At 51.8% G+C, this 17,398-nt stretch overlaps 6 protein-coding genes across 6 annotated transcripts; 5 read left to right on the forward strand and 1 right to left on the reverse strand.

Annotated features, from left to right (window-relative positions):
* BDV14DRAFT_179290 (urea carboxylase-associated family protein) lies at nt 1–1,493 on the forward strand. Its single transcript, XM_073769734.1, has 2 exons — nt 1–904; nt 965–1,493. The coding sequence occupies exons 1-2, from the start codon at nt 166–168 to the stop codon at nt 1,165–1,167; spliced, it is 942 nt and encodes a 313-aa protein (XP_073624902.1). The 5' UTR covers nt 1–165; the 3' UTR covers nt 1,168–1,493.
* Nucleotides 1,494–1,892: 399 nt separating this feature from the next.
* BDV14DRAFT_179294 (uncharacterized protein) lies at nt 1,893–2,862 on the forward strand. The gene is made up of 4 exons (XM_073769735.1): nt 1,893–2,064; nt 2,115–2,155; nt 2,218–2,286; nt 2,345–2,862. Exons 1-4 carry the CDS (start codon nt 2,050–2,052, stop codon nt 2,430–2,432), a joined length of 213 nt encoding a protein of 70 aa, XP_073624903.1. The 5' UTR covers nt 1,893–2,049; the 3' UTR covers nt 2,433–2,862.
* A 249-nt stretch (nt 2,863–3,111) lies between these two features.
* Nucleotides 3,112–6,934, forward strand: BDV14DRAFT_203254 (uncharacterized protein; the record flags this gene model as incomplete). Its single annotated transcript, XM_073774243.1, has 6 exons — nt 3,112–3,323; nt 3,381–4,557; nt 4,926–4,960; nt 5,014–5,056; nt 5,109–5,231; nt 5,306–6,934. The coding sequence occupies 6 exons, from the start codon at nt 3,112–3,114 to the stop codon at nt 6,932–6,934; spliced, it is 3,219 nt and encodes a 1,072-aa protein (XP_073624904.1).
* Nucleotides 6,935–7,398: 464 nt separating this feature from the next.
* On the forward strand, nt 7,399–9,723 carry BDV14DRAFT_112907 (aminotransferase-like domain-containing protein). Its single transcript, XM_073765717.1, has 5 exons — nt 7,399–7,932; nt 7,995–8,031; nt 8,088–8,162; nt 8,226–9,295; nt 9,356–9,723. Exons 1-5 carry the CDS (start codon nt 7,780–7,782, stop codon nt 9,608–9,610), a joined length of 1,590 nt encoding a protein of 529 aa, XP_073624905.1. The 5' UTR covers nt 7,399–7,779; the 3' UTR covers nt 9,611–9,723.
* A 709-nt stretch (nt 9,724–10,432) lies between these two features.
* BDV14DRAFT_112947 (putative serine/threonine protein kinase) lies at nt 10,433–13,723 on the forward strand. Its single transcript, XM_073765718.1, has 3 exons — nt 10,433–11,184; nt 11,237–11,403; nt 11,449–13,723. The coding sequence occupies exons 1-3, from the start codon at nt 10,623–10,625 to the stop codon at nt 13,582–13,584; spliced, it is 2,865 nt and encodes a 954-aa protein (XP_073624906.1). The 5' UTR covers nt 10,433–10,622; the 3' UTR covers nt 13,585–13,723.
* A 260-nt stretch (nt 13,724–13,983) lies between these two features.
* Nucleotides 13,984–17,366, reverse strand: BDV14DRAFT_179304 (putative kinesin family protein (KlpA)). The gene is made up of 6 exons (XM_073769736.1): nt 17,276–17,366; nt 17,086–17,123; nt 16,909–17,032; nt 16,548–16,856; nt 16,008–16,139; nt 13,984–15,953 (listed from the first exon to the last, which is right to left on the reverse strand). The coding sequence occupies exons 2-6, from the start codon at nt 17,101–17,103 to the stop codon at nt 14,218–14,220; spliced, it is 2,319 nt and encodes a 772-aa protein (XP_073624907.1). The 5' UTR covers nt 17,104–17,123; nt 17,276–17,366; the 3' UTR covers nt 13,984–14,217.
* Nucleotides 17,367–17,398: the final 32 nt, after the last annotated feature.

Genomic DNA, 17,398 nt, shown 5'->3' on the forward strand with positions numbered 1-17,398 from the left:
ATCTCCGATACGGAGAACCGAACGACAACGTGAAGCGGGGCAAGGTACAACCGAAGACTACACAAAATGGACACTACTCCAATTGCGACTATTACCCGATTTCCTAGCTGAAAGGCAGGCCTTTGCATCTACGCATCAATCGCAGCAGCGCAAGTTCGATTCAAGATGGCCGCCCCGCGACGACCTCCCCCCGCATACACAGCTCCCAAGGACTCGACTGTCCACGGCCACACGCAGGTCTACAGAAACATTTCCAAAACTGCGTCAAGCCCCTCCAAGCGTGAGCTCGAGAAGTCGTTCACGATCCGTCCCTGTTCAGCTCAGGCTTGGGTTGTGCCTGCCGGACATATCTGTCGCTTGACGACGCCGAACGGACCTCAAGTGGGCGATCTCAACATCTGGAACGCGAAGAATCCTCGCGAGCGATTGTGGGCTGCGCGCACGCGTCAGATCCATGCTTCCCATGTCTCTGTCGGTGATCGTCTTTGGTCGAACTTGCCGTACCTTCGCCCTCTCGTGACAATTACCGGAGACTCGCTTGCTGGTGGACAGCTACACGATGTACTTGATGTCGACGGGAAGAAGAATGAGGGCAAGGGTTTCGGGGTTACACAATTTGGAGGCCGCGTCCATGACCTGCTAGGGACGCGCTGCGATCCTTACGTGAATTTGCTTATGGGTGGAGAATCGTTCGATTTCCACTGCCATTCGAACCTTACCCGTGCAGTCATGCCGTGGGGATTGACGGAACCGGATGTTCACGATGTGTTAAACGTGTTCCAAGTTACGGGTTTGGATGACGAGGCGAAGTATTTCATGGAGACCTCGCCGGCGAAACCTGGCGAGTATTTCGAGTTCTTTGCTGAGGTCGATGTTCTCTGCGCGCTATCCGCTTGCCCGGGAGGTAGGTTGATTTCATTGCTTTGGCAATTCAGTGGAATCTCACTAACCTTGATAATAATAGGTGACCTTTCGAACTGGGGTTGGGAGTCAAAGGAAGATACCATGGGTGCTACAACACGCCCTCTCGGAGTCGAGGTTTACAAGATCATGGATGACAAGGCGTTGGATGGATGGTCCGAGCCTCAGTGCCCGAAGTACACTGGGATGCACGGTATTTCCATGCCTCCGCGGGAGAATGACGGCTCTGGCTTCGTGGGTTTGTGAGGCTGCACAAGACGTAGTGTCAGTCCGCGACGAAGTCTCCGAGGCTCAGGGCGCATGCCCAACCCTGTGCTAAATCACGACATTCGTTTCATGCTTGTTGACAAAGGTGAAGCGAAGTAGTCCTGTCTATCTTTTCCCCTTATGTTCCGGTTAAGAATCACTGCCCAACGCTGCGGGGCTCTGGCCGATCAGTATTCGTTAATCTGCTCCGGGATACTGGACAATGGACAGGGAATGGGTTCCGTTTGACAGACGCGGAAAATTCTATAAGATAGCAATTATTGGCCGAAGATAGATTTATGCATCTTACTTGGAAGTGTCGTCACTAAATCGATGGCTTGCTTATCCATGAGGTCACGTGTAAGCCCCGCGATTGTTTCACGCAGTGCCTACCATACGTCATCCTGCTGAGCCTCTCGAGGTCGATCACAAGATGGTGTGAAGACTATACCTAGGAACGCTTTGGGTATGTGGCTAAGTCGTCATTGCTATATGCACTTTTGCAATAAGATGTCACGGAAACCAGTAGAACCCTCTGTAGAAACACTGCCAAACTTCTAGCTTGCTGCGGACGGCCGTTCGTGGTATTCGAGGGGAAGGGACGGATTGGTGACACGCTTAGTGAAGGCACGTATAATGCTCAAAGTAGTACGTAGGCAGCGTTATAGATAGCTGGGTCTTATCAGTCGCGATCCGATACCTGATGCAACTTCCTTATCTAGTAAATAATGAGACAATTTGCCCTTGAGTCACCCCTCTCCGGGAAAGGCAACCTATATAAACCCGCTCCCCCACCCTTTCCTCTAAATCCACCCACTTTCCCCCTTACCACAACATCTCTCATACTCTGTATTTCAGACATTCGTCTCGCAATCAATCAACATGCCTCTGTACAACGTGTGTCTTCCTGCTCTGTCACTGGCTTACCTCTGACCAACCTATTCTAGGTTACTTTGAAGAAGGACTCTCCCGTCGAGGAGCTGCACAAGTGCGTCCATCACCACATACCTACGGAGAGATCTGCTCTAACCTAAACTCTCTCCACAACAGGGCCAAAGAAGTTGCTAAGGAGAAGGGAGGAACCATCAAGCACGAATACACCCTCATCAAGGGCTTCACGTACGCTATCCTAACGTTAATTTACTACCTGAAACACTGTCCGACTAAATATCCTTAGTGTCGAATACCCCGATGACCTCGTCGATACCTTCAAGTCGAGCGAACACATTCACGTCGAGCAAGATGGAGAGGTCAAGACTCAGTGATTGGGAATGCGTCTAGCGCTCGCTTCTGGGATCTCTGGGCTTCCAGGCACCGATGAGCAGGAGATGCCGCAACAAAGCTCCTCCCTGACTCCGGATGAAGAGATGTACGAATTACGAATTTGATTTCAAGCTTATGACAAGAGAACATGGCATTTGTCATGGCCTCGTTAAGCTGTTCTAGCGACGGGGGCTTAGTGTTATGTTAAATACAGAAGCGTTCTTTGAAAGATCTTGATCCCCTACTACTTCATGTAGAGCATTCTACAAGGTTCCATGGTGAGATCAAAATAGGAAGACGATAACACAGGGGCCTCGGTAGTACCTCCGTCCTCCGGAGTAAACGATTCTTCCCCCGCATCTTATCAATGCGAGTGAGTGGAAGCAGTCCCACATCCCCTCGCAGATTCCACAACTGTTTGTAATTCCCTATGTTCTCTGGAAATAATTAGATGGATTGATTCGTATCTGAAGGTAATGCAAAACAAGCAGACATGAATTTGAAAATGAAGGAACCTACTCTTCCTGCCCGTAGGATCTAGAAAATGGGGATCTTATCGGAGACGATCACTCCACAGTGCTGCACTTGGCACGTGAGCTCATCCTTCACCGCGGACCTACAGGGAACCCTTTGATAAACTCAACCTCATTGCATCATCCAGAATAATGGCTTGTGTCTGCTATGGCCGCAAAACCCGCTCTGTCTGTAGGTTGCGGCCTTCGAAACAGCACTGCTCGCCGTTCCCATAATTGGATCATAACACGTCCGTTCGCTTCCTCATCTTATCCCAGATTCAGCATCACACAGCCTCCACTTGCACCTCGGGCGAATGACGATGTTGCTCGTCTTGCGGCCAGTCGGCGCCGGCCCTTGACGCTTGCTGACTTGTTGAAGTGAGAAATAAGCTAATTAGACATCTGGGAATGCGAAGACTAATGGTAACTTCTTAGGCACGGTCGCCCGCCCTTATCGAAAGATGCACTTCTCGCCTCGGCCAACTTTACGCTATCCCTTCTCCCGGCGCGATTAGCATCGCGGATCGAAGCCCTTCGAAATCTCCCTTTTATTGTCGTCGCGAACCCTCATGTCTCGAAGATTTACGGAAACTATGTACATTCGTTATCGACTCTCCTTCCATGGCAAAAACGCCAGGTCACAACGCTCGAGGAAGAGAACCAGTTCGCCGACGTACTAGCAGACCTCGTCCATACCCACTCAAACACGATTCCCATCCTCGCTCGCGGCTTTCTCGAATGCCGAAGATACATTGACTCAGCCGAAGTAACTCGGTTCCTAGACACGCATTTGCGCGCTCGCATTGGCACGCGACTTATAGCTGAACAACATCTGGCTCTTCATTTCGCTTCCCGCCCAGCTGGGGAGAGCGCGGTCGAGCCAGAGGGGCCGTCTAGAGATAGAGCGCCCTCTAACTACATTGGCGTGATAGATACTGCCCTGCAACCGGCGCGCATAGTAAGGACATGCGAGGAGTTTGTGGGAGAAATCTGCGAGCTCAAGTACGGGGTTCGCCCGCGGTTGGAGATTGACGGACAGCCAGACGCCACTTTCGCGCACGTTCCTGTGCATGTCGAGTACATTCTTACCGAGCTACTGAAAAATGCTTTCAGAGCTGTTATCGAGAGTGGAAACGAGCGGGAACCGATCCAGGTGACGATTGCCGCTGCACCTGATGTGCCCAGTAACCATACACAAGAACAATATTTCAGACCATCTGAAGCCGAAAGGGTTCAAAATTCCGACAACGATGTTGGGTTTCATGTCGATACTGTCGTCGGCACCGCAGACGCAAACGAATCTATCAAATTTTCGACACCTTCATCGCAAAGTATAACGCTTCGAATCCGTGATCGAGGCGGAGGTATATCACCGGAGGTCTTGCCTCAAGTTTGGTCGTACAGTTTCACAACATTCTCCGACCTGGATATGGAGGGAGGGAGTGTAGATGCCTTGAACACTATCTCGTCGAATAGTGGCCAGTTGAGCAGTATTGCTGGGCTTGGATACGGCCTTCCGCTAAGTAGAGCATATGCGGAGTACTTTGGTGGGAGTATTGCCGTACAAAGTCTTTGGGGGTATGGGACGGACGTCTATCTTACTTTGAACGGAGTAGGGAAGATTGTTTGAAATACATGAAGATAATTCATTTCTACACATCTACGTCCATTTTCAAGCTTGCCATAGAATAGCTGGTCTCTTCCTACCTCGGGAACCCTCCATTGTGGGGAAGAACCACCCACGTCCCTCCAACCCCGCAGCGGAATTCCTGCGACTCTTCCTTCAAAGCGAGATCCTTTCGGATACCATTCTGCTGACTTACCCAATTCTAGAGCTCCAAGTCGGCTCGGACTTAATGCCGATAGTCTCTGCCATGGCTACTTTACTGAGAATGGATCCCTGGTTCAACTGCCGAGTGTTTATACTTCTTCCTTCGCCTGTTCTCCCACCCTAACACCTACCTCTTGACCATCTTTCAGCTCAGCGCGGCCTCAAACACTTTGATTCTCACAATGTACGTGTTATTCCGTACTGAACAACTGGGAGACTGGTCTAACACTTCACTAGGGTCTACACAGCTTCGTTTGCCTTCTTCGAGGCACTATGGGAGGTGAGTACTCCATTATCCCTCATTGCTTCTTGACAAAACGTTGACTCTCCAGGCTGGCGTCACTCATTGCTTCGTCAACCTCGGCTCTGACCACCCTTCAATCCTCGAGGCTATGGTGAAAGGCCAGAAAGAGAAGCCGGATGAGTTCCCCAAGATTGTTACCTGCCCTAATGAGGTACGACCAATGTTTACGCCTCTACAGCTGTTTTACTCCTCTACCATACCGCATACTGACTTTCTTCTCGATAGATGGTAGCTCTGTCCATGGCAGATGGCTACGCAAGACTTACAGGCAAGCCTCAATGTGTAATCGTGCACGTCGACGTCGGTACGCAAGGCCTCGGTGCAGCCGTCCACAACGCCTCCTGCGGTCGCGCCCCAGTACTTATCTTCGCCGGTCTGTCCCCATTCACACTCGAGGGTGAAATGCGCGGCTCGCGCACCGAATACATCCACTGGATCCAAGACGTCCCCGACCAGAAACAGATTGTTGCGCAATACTGTCGCTATTCGGCGGACATTCGCTCGGGGAAGAATATCAAGCAGATGGTTCACCGCGCATTGCAATTTGCTACGAGTGATCCCCAGGGGCCTGTCTACCTTGTCGGTGCCAGAGAGGTGATGGAGGAGGAAATCGAGCCTTATACTGTTGGTCCGCATGCTTGGAAGGGCGTGGCACCCACGGCACTCCCTGCGGAAGGCGTTGAACTTATTGTGTCGGAGCTTGCTAAGGCTAAGGAGCCTCTGGTAATTGTTGGGTATTCTGGGCGTAATGCGCGTGGGGTAAAAGAGTTGGTTGCGTTGGCGGATACCTTCCAAGGTGTTCGAGTCTTGGATACAGGTGGCAGTGATATGTGCTTCCCAGGTGATCATCCGGCGTCGCTGGGTATGCGGTTCGGATTGCACGAGGCCATTAAGACAGCAGATCTTATCATCGTGGCTGACTGCGATGTTCCATGGATTCCCACGCAATGCAGGCCCTCGGAGTCGGCCAAAATCATCCATGTTGATGTTGACCCACTCAAACAGCAGATGCCCGTTTTCTACATACCTGCCATTGCGACCTACCGCGCTGAGTCGGCCACCGCGTTCAGGCAGATCAACGAGTATGTTGCAATCAACGAGAAACTCAAATTGATAGTCAGCTCCGAAGAGAACAAAACACAAGGAAAGCGCCGCGAGGAGGCATTCCGCAAAGCTCGTCAAGCCGTCACAGACCTCGCGGCAACACCATCCGGTGGTGACGATGCAGCCTTGAATGCATCCTACCTCCTCAGTCAAGTCCGTAAGAGCTGTCCTATCGACACAATCTGGGCCATCGAATCTGTCACTCTCACCCCCATCGTCTCCGATCAAATCGCCGCTACGCTCCCAAATTCCTGGATCAACTGCGGCGGCGGTGGCCTCGGCTGGTCTGGAGGTGGAAGCCTAGGCATCAAACTTGCAACGGACGCCGCGCACGGGGGAACCAACAAGGGAAAGTTCGTCTGTCAGGTTGTGGGCGACGGCACATACCTCTTCTCTGTCCCAGGGTCCGTATACTGGATTGCCCGACGGTACAATATTCCCGTTCTTACGATCGTGCTGAACAACAAAGGCTGGAATGCGCCGAGACGAAGCATGTTGCTTGTGCACCCGAACGGTGACGGCTCACGTGCTACGAATGAGGACCTTAACATCTCCTTTGCACCTACACCGGACTATCCTGGCATTGCGAAAGCAGCCTCAGGCGGTCACATCTGGGCGGGCACTGCAACGACGGTTGCTGAGCTGGGTAAGCTCCTGCCGGAGGCTATCGGCAGTGTGTTGCATGGCACTGGGGCTGTTTTGGAGGCGCAGTTGGATGGGACAGATGGGAAGTATGCTTTGAAGAAGTAGATAGCACAGATAGCAAGGCTGTTCCTAGGTACATATGAGATCACGCGCATATCGTCTTGCCTCTGTAAGCGTGGTGAACTATAAATGGTGACACCAAGGTCCCTGAGCTCTTGCGGCGATAAGCCTCCGATGCCGGCAGTAGCCTTATCTATGCGCGATAGCGGGGTCGATTGGAGCAATCGGATTTCCTGTATCATACGCATCTGTACTGATAGCACACTCTGCTGCTGCCAGCTACGTTGACCAAATCTCTGAGTAAGGTCCGTATAGATAAGTAGCATGTACACCGAGTACTTTATACCAAACACTTGCACACCCTGCCAGTTTTGACCTGTTTGAAGCCCCTCGGAGTAAAAGCAGTATAGCCCGTAAACCCGCATACGCCGCCAATACACCGTCGTCACAAAACGCAAGTCCCCACGTCACGCCCTTGCGATGATTCCATTTCCATACTCCTTCTAAGCCAACGAACCAAAGCCCGCGCCGCCGTCTCCAATTAGATAACGGAAACTCTCAGGCAGGTCCAGGTGGCATTTTCCAAAATCCTTCCTTTCACGAGAGCACGAGGTATAAGATGGCGGTCAAGCATACGTTTGTCGCCCGCGGCGCTCGGTACAATTTCTCAATCTTGCCGTCGGAACCGATCCACTTGAGACCGAGAACGCAAAAAAGTTGAAGGGTGCTCCAACTGACTTGTCTTGACTCTTTTGACAGCTGCTTCCTGTTTTCATACCTCGGACGAGAACAAAGATCGAGCTCTAGGCCATCTACGTCGTGGACGAGCTTGCTTTCACCATACACACGGTCTCCCCTTCTCGCGCCTCCGAACACAATACCCTTAGAAAATGTCCCCGCCAGCAGCTCTGGACGTGGAAACGAACGGCAATGGCGCTCTCAAGCCATTGACCGTTGAAGGTATTGCCGCTGTTCGCGCGCAGAGCGCTCCCATGCCTGGTGGTGTTGCGCCTGCTACCAGCAGTGATATGTTTAAGAGCCCTGTGAGTTTTCTTGGTGTGTTCCGCAATGCGATTGGGGAGGGGCTAATTAATGTTATGTTTAGGCGTGCTACACCAAGCCGAAGGCGAAGCGGTGGGATTGTGAGTATTATCAAGGATCAGGCGGGTATAACACTGTTGCTAATGCTGCGCTCTAGGCATCCTCACGCTTGAAGCAAAGTCGCGCAAGACCTCGACGTTGAAGGGGGCGGCGAAGTACCTCAAGAACCCTGGTATGGCGGACTCTCATATTATGAGCTATGTTACAGCTGGCTAACTTTTCTATTCTTTTACAGGCCTCATCTCCCTTGGCGGCGGCCTCCCATCCCCCGAATATTTTCCATTCGAAGAGCTCTCCGTTAAGGTTCCCAGTCCGCCAGGCTGGTCCCCCGCGGCTACCCGCGAATCTGGCGTCTACTTGACTGCTGGCAAGCATGACATTCGTGAAGGAAAGAGTCTGTACGATCTTGAGGTCTCGTTGAACTACGGGCAGTCGACTGGTGCTCCTCAGTTGCTTAGATTTGTGACGGAACACACCGAGCTAATTCACAACCCTCCCTACTCCGACTGGCAATGCGCCCTGACTCCTGGAAGCACCTATTCTTGGGATACCACACTTCGGCTGCTCTGCGAGAGGGGTGACTACATTTTGATGGAAGAATACACCTTCTCTAGTGCACAGGAGACTGCTCTTCCCCTGGGAGTCAAAGTTGCGCCAGTCAAGATGGACGAGCAAGGTCTCCTTCCTGAGGCGCTTGACGAGGTCTTGAGCAACTGGGATGAGAAGGAGCGCGGCGCTCGCAAGCCGTTCGTTCTCTACACAATCCCTACCGGTCAGAACCCTACAGGCGCTACCCAATCCGTGGAGCGACGCCGCGAGATCTACAAGGTCTCTCAAAAGCATGACCTGTACATTATTGAGGACGAGCCATACTACTTCCTGCAAATGCAGCCATACACTGGAGCCGACAGCGCGCCCTTTCCACCCCCCGCCAACCACGAAGATTTCCTCAAGTCGCTCATCCCCTCATACCTCAGCCTCGACGTCGATGGCCGTGTTCTGCGCATGGAGTCGTTCTCCAAGGTCTTGACTCCCGGTTCGCGTACCGGCTGGGTGATCGGCTCGGAGCAGATCATTGAGCGCTTCCTCCGCAACACTGAAGTCTCCGCGCAGCACCCCAGCGGTATCTCCCAGCTGATCTTCTTCAAGCTTCTTGATGAGCACTGGGGTCACGCGGGGTACCTCGACTGGCTCATCAACCTGCGCATGCAGTACACTAGTCGCCGAGATATCATGGTCCAGGCCTGCGAGAAGCATCTCCCCACGGAAATCGCTAGCTGGATTGCCCCTGCTGCGGGCATGTTCGTAAGTCACCCCTATATTGACCCACAAAGCCAATATCTTGGTCACTAATGAATGTCGCAGCACTGGATCCAAATCGACTGGAAGAAACACCCCGAGCTGTCCTCTGGCAAGACCCGCGACTCCATCGAGGAAATCCTCTTCCACGCCGCCGTCGACAACGGCGTCCTTGTTTCCCGCGGAAGCTGGTTCAAGGCCGCTGGACGTAGCGAAGACGACATGTTCTTCCGTGCTACATTTGCAGCTGCTAGTGAGGAGAACATTACCGAGGCCATTAAGAGGTTTGGTGATGCGCTCAGGGTTGAGTTTAAGCTTTAGATTTGTAGATTTTCGTACGGTGTAGAGGCTTCTTTTGCATGTCGCGGAGTGGGCTTAGATTGCGTGCTTTAGGCGAATTTTACTTAATGAATATATAATGCCACGTCGTTTCCAAAGCATGAATCATATGTAAACAAACAATCGGTAGCTCCATTATGTCTCCCATTTTCAAAGACACCCCCATAAGGCACCAACACGTGCGATCACTGGGTTTATACAGACGTTGTGAATTTTGTCTTCTGATTCGTTGTTGAACCAGCCACTAAGTTAGCGCGGTGGACTCTTGGCACGGCGCCCAGACCATCAAAGCCCATGCGTCCAAGTCCAACACTCAGCATCCCATTGTTCCAGCTGTCGACATCTTCAAGGACCAGCATCTTGCGATCTTAAGTTCAAAAAGGCTCTGATCCTCGAAAGTCGGCGTCAGATGGAGTGCTTCAAGGCCGCTGTCAGACTTGTGGCGTAATTCTTGGATTTTCTAGCCACCCGGCTCGGCTGCAGGCAGGAGGTTGGTTGGTTGGTCGTCTTTGCGACGACAGGGACGCTCGACGTGGTATCTTTTTTTGGGCTGGGACTTTGAAGCTTACAGGCCTGTTACGACGAGGGAGTTTTGTTTGATTTTGGACTTGCATTGGAGGCTGGGTTCGTGTTTGAACTTCAGGGATCAGTTCAAAAGTGCTCCAGCATCTCAAAAAGCCTTCTTTTCCCTTTCTAGAAGGGACGGGGTCAACGTATCATTCGCCACTCCAATCTGAATTCAGGTGGACTTGTTTCGATCAGCTCCATTTTTGGTCCAGGGCGAACGTTCGCTTTCTCACGCAGACGTACCCTGTTCACTCGTTGACCGAGTCATTCTGAAACCTCAAAACCTGACTCGAACACACCGTGCTCTCTCAACATCACCCGCTATCTTGACGTGACGGGTCTTTTTACTGGTACGCGTCAACTTGCCTTACTTTCTTTCCGGGACTGTGCGCAGGCTCTTCCGCTTGGCAGACCATATCTATACACCATGGAGCCCACTCGCGCTTCGCGGTTCCTGGACCCTACGTCCGCCATGGCCGCCATAACAAAGCATAAGGCCGAAGCCATCAAGCTCGCCCGCGAGCAAGGCACAGCAGTGCGGGAGATGTGCCGGCGCGCCAAAACCGAAACGCCAGCGTACGAGTTTGAAGAGCTCATTGGGAAGGGAGCTTACGGCCGTGTGTATAAGGGTCATATGGTCCCGTCTCAGGAAATTGTTGCTATCAAAGTCCTAGACATTGATTCGCTAGATTATAAATCTGTGCGAGACTTCAGAGATGAGTCGATTAAGGATTTTATTCATGAGACGAAGGTCATGAAGCAGGTTAAGGACTCGGGGGCGAAGAATATCAATGAGATCATTGAGGCTGTGTCGATCCATTCTCAGCTTTGGCTTGTTTGTGAGTACTGCCCTGGTGGTAGTGTGAGGACTTTGATGCGGGCTACGGGGGACCGGCTTGAGGAGAGGTTTGCTATTCCTGTTGCGCGTGAGCTTGCTGCTGGGTTGAGGGCTATCCATGATGCGGGCATCATTCATCGAGATATCAAAGGTATGTTTCTTTCTCTCCTTGAGCAATGGGGAACTTTGCTAACTTGCTTTAGCTGCAAATGTTCTTATTCACGAGGAGGGTCGACTGCAAATTTGTGATTTTGGAGTTGCCGGTATACTTCAATCACAGCAGGACAAGCGATCAACATGGATCGGTACTCCCCACTGGATGCCGCCAGAGATGTTTACTGGTAACCAGGCGCACCAGTACAGCAGCGAGGTTTGTAGACCAGTCAAATTCTATTCCAGTAACTAACGATATCAGATTGATGTTTGGGCCTACGGATGTACGCTGTTTGAGCTTGCAACAGGAAACCCACCGAATGCGAATTTACGAGAGAGAATGCAAATCGGAAGGCAGTTAAACAGGAAAACGCCACAGCTACAAGATAGCGACAAGTACGGTGAAGGGCTGAAGGAACTGGTAGCATTCGCCCTCAATTCTGACCCATTCACTCGACCTTCAATGGCGGACATTCTGGAACATCCCTATATTGCAGGCTCTGAGGAAGAATACCCTACAACGTCACTGAGCGAGCTCGTCCGCATATACTACCAATGGTCTCAGCGCGGTGGTCAACGTATCTCCCTATTCCATCCTGGAGGTGCAGCAGCTGCGGAGATGCCAGATGCCGAGTCGGATATCGATGAGGAGTGGAATTTCAGTACAACCGATGACTTTGAGAAGCGGTTCTCTGTCATCGACCTGGACCAGTTGGCTGCTTCATTAGCAGAGTTCGAACAAGAAATCAAGGATGCGGCAAAGCAGTCTCAGCAGGAACAGTCTGAGGAGCTAGCGGATACTGAGATGACAGAACAAGACAAGGCCAACTTTGATGAACGTGTGCGGAGAGGTGCAGCAGCTATGGAGGGCCTTTTCGATGAAGAGAAGCCTAGTTACAAGTACGAGACGAAGAACGATTTCGTACCAATTGAGCAGAAAGCCCCTGTATCGGATTTGCCTCTTCGCACCGACACGGACCGGTCCTCAGTCACATCGACGTTCATTGACATTGATATTGGCTCGTTTGACTCATCTCACTATGCCGCCGGTGCTACAACAGCACAGCCGTTCCAACTCGCAGACGCAGATACCATTCGCGCCAACCGATCCAGCGGACGCCAGACTCGCAACTCTAATGAAAGCCGTTCTCGCTCGTCAAGCAGTGAAGTCAGCAGCAACTTCGACTCACAGGACACTTTCCAGCCGAGATCAGGCCCCCGCCCGCCAACAATGGACTGGAAGTTCCCAAACTTCATGTCAGCTCCCGCAGAGGAAACAGATACAGAGCCCTTGCCCGAAGTCGACTCCGGCGCAGAAGCCGAATCCGAATCCGAGATTGAACACACCCACTCCGCACCATCTACCTTTGACCCAGCTGAGAAGCGAGCCACAATGGAGTGGACATTCCCCGTCATGACCTCAGACGACAACAACAACGTCATCAATTTCTCCGACGTCGAAGAAGAGCCTTCCAGCGTCGTCACAAGCCGCAACAATACCCTCAAAGCAAGCGACAGCATGAATATGAAACCACCACACCTCCACCTCGGCGAACTAGGCTCCCACCCCTCCAGACCCTCAACATCCGCCTCAGCCCAATCAAGCATCTCCCTCTCCGCCTCCTCAGACACAGACTACGACCCCTTCCGCTTCGACCGCCCCTCTACACCCCCAACCGACGGCCCCGGCGACGCAACAGTAAACGACGACTTCCCACAACTCCTCACATCGCGCTCCTCAGCAACAATGACATACCCATACGCACATTCATCAAGAGGCTCCGTAATCGAAGGTCCAGGTCCCGACGAAGGACCCGGCCCCGACGAAGAAGAAGACACAACGCCTGTCTGGCAGAACCATATCCACGTTACGGAACCGACGCCGCCTTCTTACACGGAACCGTTCCCAACTGCCATTCCGCATAAGGATATGTTGCACATGCAGGCTTTCCCGTTCCCTACTATCCCTCCAGAGGCCGATACAAGTGTAAATAGGAGCAGAGACCCATCTCGAGAACGAAATCGATCAAGAGATCCCTCCACATCGCGCTTCAATTCGACAGCTACAACCCTCCGCCCCTCAGACCCAGACCAACAACCTATAAAGTTCCCTCCGATTATGCCGCCGCGCCTGGAAGTCCTTCTTGACGGTGCGGGTGAGGCAGCTGTTACAGCAGAACTAGATAGATTACTCGGTGACTTTTTAGACGCACTCTCTGCGACGGGGGAGGCGCTGGGACGGAGTAAAGTTGGGTTGAACTTTGGTCTTGGTGCTGGTGGAAGTGCTGGCGGAAGTGCTGCTGGGAGTGCTGCTGGGAGTGTGGGCGGTGGTAGTAATAGGAGCAGGGAGAGTCTGAGGAGTGAGAGTGGGCAGAGTATTATTGATATTACGGAGTGAGGGATCTATTTGGTAAATAGGGTTATGAATAGAAATATATGTTTATACCTGTTTCGCTTGGTACAGAGGTTTACAATGTTCTGGTGGAGGTTCTCGTTCGGTGAGATCGTCAAGCTGATGGGAAGATATATATCTCTAATACGTAGATCCTTTGCCCACTGGACCAAAGCATACCAAAGCATAACCCACTTTTAGAACAAGTCTGCGAAAGCGATGTTTGAATGAACATAAATCCGGTCACGGAATCAAGTGTAGATATATGTACTCATAATATTGAATGGATGCTAACTACTATCCTTCAACAGCAACTATCATTAAGCTAAATCCAGAATCCATCCATCCATCCATCCATCCATCCATCCATCCATCCATCCATCCATCCATCGAACCAAGCCAAGACAATCGATACAAAACCAATCCAACAGATCATGTGCTGTATTCCTATAGACAATCGATGAGGGGTACACAGTGTTGAACGTAAGGGAGGAAGTATTTCCAAGAGAAAAAGGGAGCAAGAAGCGGTAGGAAATGCGAGGGAGACGCCAAAAACACCGGGTGCATCGCAAAGAACTCAAAGGGGCCAGGGTCATGACGGCCAAGCAATAACGGAGCGAGAAAAACATATGGAAGGCTCTAAACGTCGCGAACACGGGTTTGTTTCTTGGCTGTGCCAATGTGGGTGTTGTGCACCTTTGTCGCGAACTTGAGACTGGTTAAGGTCTCTGAGAGATGAGCGGCTAGCGGGCTGACCATGACGAACATGAGGGTCTTTGAGTTCCCGCCCAGCGAGAATTGAAGAAGGTAGGTGAGTTTGCTGTTTCGGTAAGGGATGTGGCCTCCTTCTTTGCCCTGTCCGAGAGCTGCAATGACATCTCCCAAGCAGCTCAAACTGCGGTTGATGTTCTGCGTCTCTCTTAATCTCTCCCCAGTTGCTCCACTGTGACTGAGCCTCTCGCTACCAGCCAAATCGACGAGGTTGAGAGTTCCCTCACTACGCTCGCCAGTGATGTAGTTCTCGCCAATCAGCTTGAGAATGAACACCGAGTGGGATCGAGAGGACCGCTCGTTAGCCTTGGTAGCTGCTACTGAGCGGTTGGCGGCCGCTCTCTTGAGGATTGTCTCGACCATCTCAGGGGATTCCAGCTCCACGGTGGTGACATCCGTGATGATTGTCTTGCCCTTTTGCATGTCGTGGCGGATTTCAAGCTTCTTCTTGTCGAGGTCGTCCGCTCTGCCAAGCAAGTCGTTCAGGTTCTCGTTGTAGACCTCCACAAAGTTGCCTTGCATAGTATACCTCCAGCCCTTTTCCTCCAGGCCCGTTGCCGTCTCCCAGATCTGGTGCACGGCTCTGGGAATCATACCGTCTAGCGAGGACATGGTATGTGTCTTACCACTTCCAGTCTGACCATAGCAGAAAATACAGACGTTGTATCCATCAAGTGCGCTTTGCACAAGCTGGCTGATCTCGTCAAAAACGTCGCTGTTTTGCGCTGACGGTCCAAAGACATGGTCGTACGAGAAGTTGTGGTTCTTCCTTGTAACTGACCCAAGACTTGTCTTCTCCTCAGGTCCGACAATGTTGATCTCTTTGGCATCTTCAGCCTGGTCGGGGTATGTGAAGTGGGCGGCACCCGCCTCATCGCCTAGAGTAGGACGGACACGGCAGAACACTCGGATGTTGCCCTTGAGTTCCTGCACCTGGTTGTGTAATTTGCGCCTCAGTGTTTCCTCCCTTCTTAGCTTCTCTTTTGCTGCATTGGTCTCGGCAGCAGCATCCATCATCTGCTGGTTTAATCGTTCAAACGCTTGAGACTGCTCCAGATTTCCGGACTCCAGGAACTCAATCCGAGCCTTCAGTGCGCTGATTGTCGATTCCAAGGTCACACTGTTCGAACTAAATGTATCCAAGTTCTGTCGTAGAGTGTTCGTGTTCTTTCGTTCCCGCTCGAGCTCGTTCCGCAGATTCTGTAGGTCATTTTCGACTGACGCAAGTTCCTTGACCTTCTTGTCCAGCTCAATCTGAGACAGCTGGGCATCAACAGCGGTCTGTGACTGAAGCTGGTTCAATTCTCGAAGACGTGCAGACCTTTCGTCCTGCAATTGATTTTCGAACTGGCGCTTCAATTCACGAATCTCGGATTCTTGCTGTGCCTTAAACTGATCCAACTGCTTTTGACTGTCGAACCTGACCGTTTCTATCTCCATGCGCTGGTGAGAGATCAGCTCGTCCATGGCGATCTCTTGCTCGCGTTGGGCGTGTCTGATGGTGTTTTCGAGAGCTTCTTTTTGAGACTTGATGGACTCGTTCTCGACACGCAGGGTCATAATTCGTTCAGCCTGCTCCTTCTTTGATTCTTCCAGCTCACTAACTGTATTTTGAATTATGTGAGCTCAGTCTCCGATCTCGTTGCAGAACCACTTACCTCTCAGTTTGTAGACTTCGATAGCCTCATGCAGACCCGTGCGCTCCTGGCCTTGTTGATTCATGCGTGAGAAAAATTTATCCACCAAATGCTCCATGTCCTGTTCCCGTGCATTTTGATCCCATTCGCCGCCTGTATCATAGTTAGGAGCCGTGATCGTGGTATCTTTGATGAAGAATGCAAGGGATGGGGGGCGTTTCTTCTTTGGTAGATGGTGATATTGTGTTGAAAAAGTGGGCAGAGGGGAATTGGGGGGTTTAGGAGTGGGTATTTTTGACGGTGTGAGTATTGGGTTTCTGTCATCAAGAGACGTGTTAGGACTCATCATTTCGCCAGAGATCGGGCCCAAAGTTAAAATTTCCATGGATGCGCAGAGGGAATCTGGGGTATGAAAGGGTTCCAAATGCGTTTCCGGGAGAGGAGACAGAGTAGGCCAAGCGGCGCATTTCTTCCTCGGACAATCCTGATGGGTCCTCCAAGTCGAAAACACCGGATTTTGGAAGATGGGTAGGGATATGGGGTGATGGGAGGTGTGCATACCCTTACGCTTTCCAAGCACTTTATGAGTGGTTTCCTCTCTATGTGTATCCAGGGATGTCGCAGGCCGGGGAATCGAGTAACCGTTCGGTCGACGTGAGGTACTCATCGAAGAGTTAGGGCGACCCATTGTCGACGAAGAATGGGGGCCTCGGGTCCGAGAGGCTGCTGAAGCTGACCGAGTTAAGGTAGAGGAAGCGTAGGAGTTGGCGCGCGCATGGGTCTTTGTCGCTCCATTAACGGATCGTGAGGCGGACGGCGGGCCTGCGCCTGTCCTTGTGCTTTCGGTGGTGCTCCTGGTACGAGAGGGTTCTTCTTTTGTCAGAATGGTTTACTCGTCGCATAAGGTGTTCAGAGTACCTACGAGGCACAGCGGTAGTTTTGTTCGCAATTGCGCCAGGCTGCAATAGCCTCGAGCGCGAGTTCGTGCCGGACGGGTTCATCTCCTTGAGCCCAGGGATGCGCGAACCCTGGAATCTCGATTGTACCTGAAATCTGTTAGGGGTGAGGTCGTCATTCAAGGTTCAATGGCAGCAAGTACCGGACTTCCGTTCTCCATGATGGTCTCCTGACCGAGGACTGCAGTATGAGTGACTGGGTTAGGGAAGAGAGTATGCAAGGACGGCAGTAAACAAATCAATGGAGAGATTGCAGAGTGTCGGCATCCGAGCCGCGGGGGACAGTTGGCGGAGTCGTTGTCTTTAGAGTGGGTGGACATGGACTGGACTCACTGGAGTCTTCTCTCTTGTCTAGTGTGCTGCAGGTGATTGATTGTTGGTGAACGGCTTGTTTTGGTTTCTCCAGCGACGGCGGGCGGTAAACAGCTCCTGCTGACTCAGCCTTGCTCCGGCGGG

The sequence above is a fragment of the Aspergillus stella-maris genome (assembly GCF_047715825.1).
Source record: "Aspergillus stella-maris strain CBS 113639 unplaced genomic scaffold BDV14scaffold_57, whole genome shotgun sequence".
Taxonomy (NCBI): domain Eukaryota; kingdom Fungi; phylum Ascomycota; class Eurotiomycetes; order Eurotiales; family Aspergillaceae; genus Aspergillus; species Aspergillus stella-maris.

Coding starts and splice junctions, on each gene's coding strand:
- BDV14DRAFT_179294 (XM_073769735.1), top strand. Junction 2,156..2,217: donor CCCGTCGAGGAGCTGCACAA/GTGCGTCCATCA, acceptor TCTCCACAACAG/GGCCAAAGAAGTTGCTAAGG. Junction 2,287..2,344: donor ACCCTCATCAAGGGCTTCAC/GTACGCTATCCT, acceptor AAATATCCTTAG/TGTCGAATACCCCGATGACC.
- BDV14DRAFT_179290 (XM_073769734.1), top strand. CDS start 166: ATGGCCGCCCCGCGACGACCTCCCCCCGCATACACAGCTCCCAAGGAC. Junction 905..964: donor GCTATCCGCTTGCCCGGGAG/GTAGGTTGATTT, acceptor TGATAATAATAG/GTGACCTTTCGAACTGGGGT.
- BDV14DRAFT_112947 (XM_073765718.1), top strand. CDS start 10,623: ATGGAGCCCACTCGCGCTTCGCGGTTCCTGGACCCTACGTCCGCCATG. Junction 11,185..11,236: donor CATTCATCGAGATATCAAAG/GTATGTTTCTTT, acceptor AACTTGCTTTAG/CTGCAAATGTTCTTATTCAC. Junction 11,404..11,448: donor CGCACCAGTACAGCAGCGAG/GTTTGTAGACCA, acceptor TAACGATATCAG/ATTGATGTTTGGGCCTACGG.
- BDV14DRAFT_112907 (XM_073765717.1), top strand. CDS start 7,780: ATGTCCCCGCCAGCAGCTCTGGACGTGGAAACGAACGGCAATGGCGCT. Junction 8,163..8,225: donor GAAGTACCTCAAGAACCCTG/GTATGGCGGACT, acceptor ATTCTTTTACAG/GCCTCATCTCCCTTGGCGGC. Junction 9,296..9,355: donor CCCCTGCTGCGGGCATGTTC/GTAAGTCACCCC, acceptor TGAATGTCGCAG/CACTGGATCCAAATCGACTG.
- BDV14DRAFT_179304 (XM_073769736.1), bottom strand. Junction 16,857..16,908: donor CAAAACTACCGCTGTGCCTC/GTAGGTACTCTG, acceptor TGACAAAAGAAG/AACCCTCTCGTACCAGGAGC. Junction 15,954..16,007: donor CGAAGTCTACAAACTGAGAG/GTAAGTGGTTCT, acceptor TTCAAAATACAG/TTAGTGAGCTGGAAGAATCA.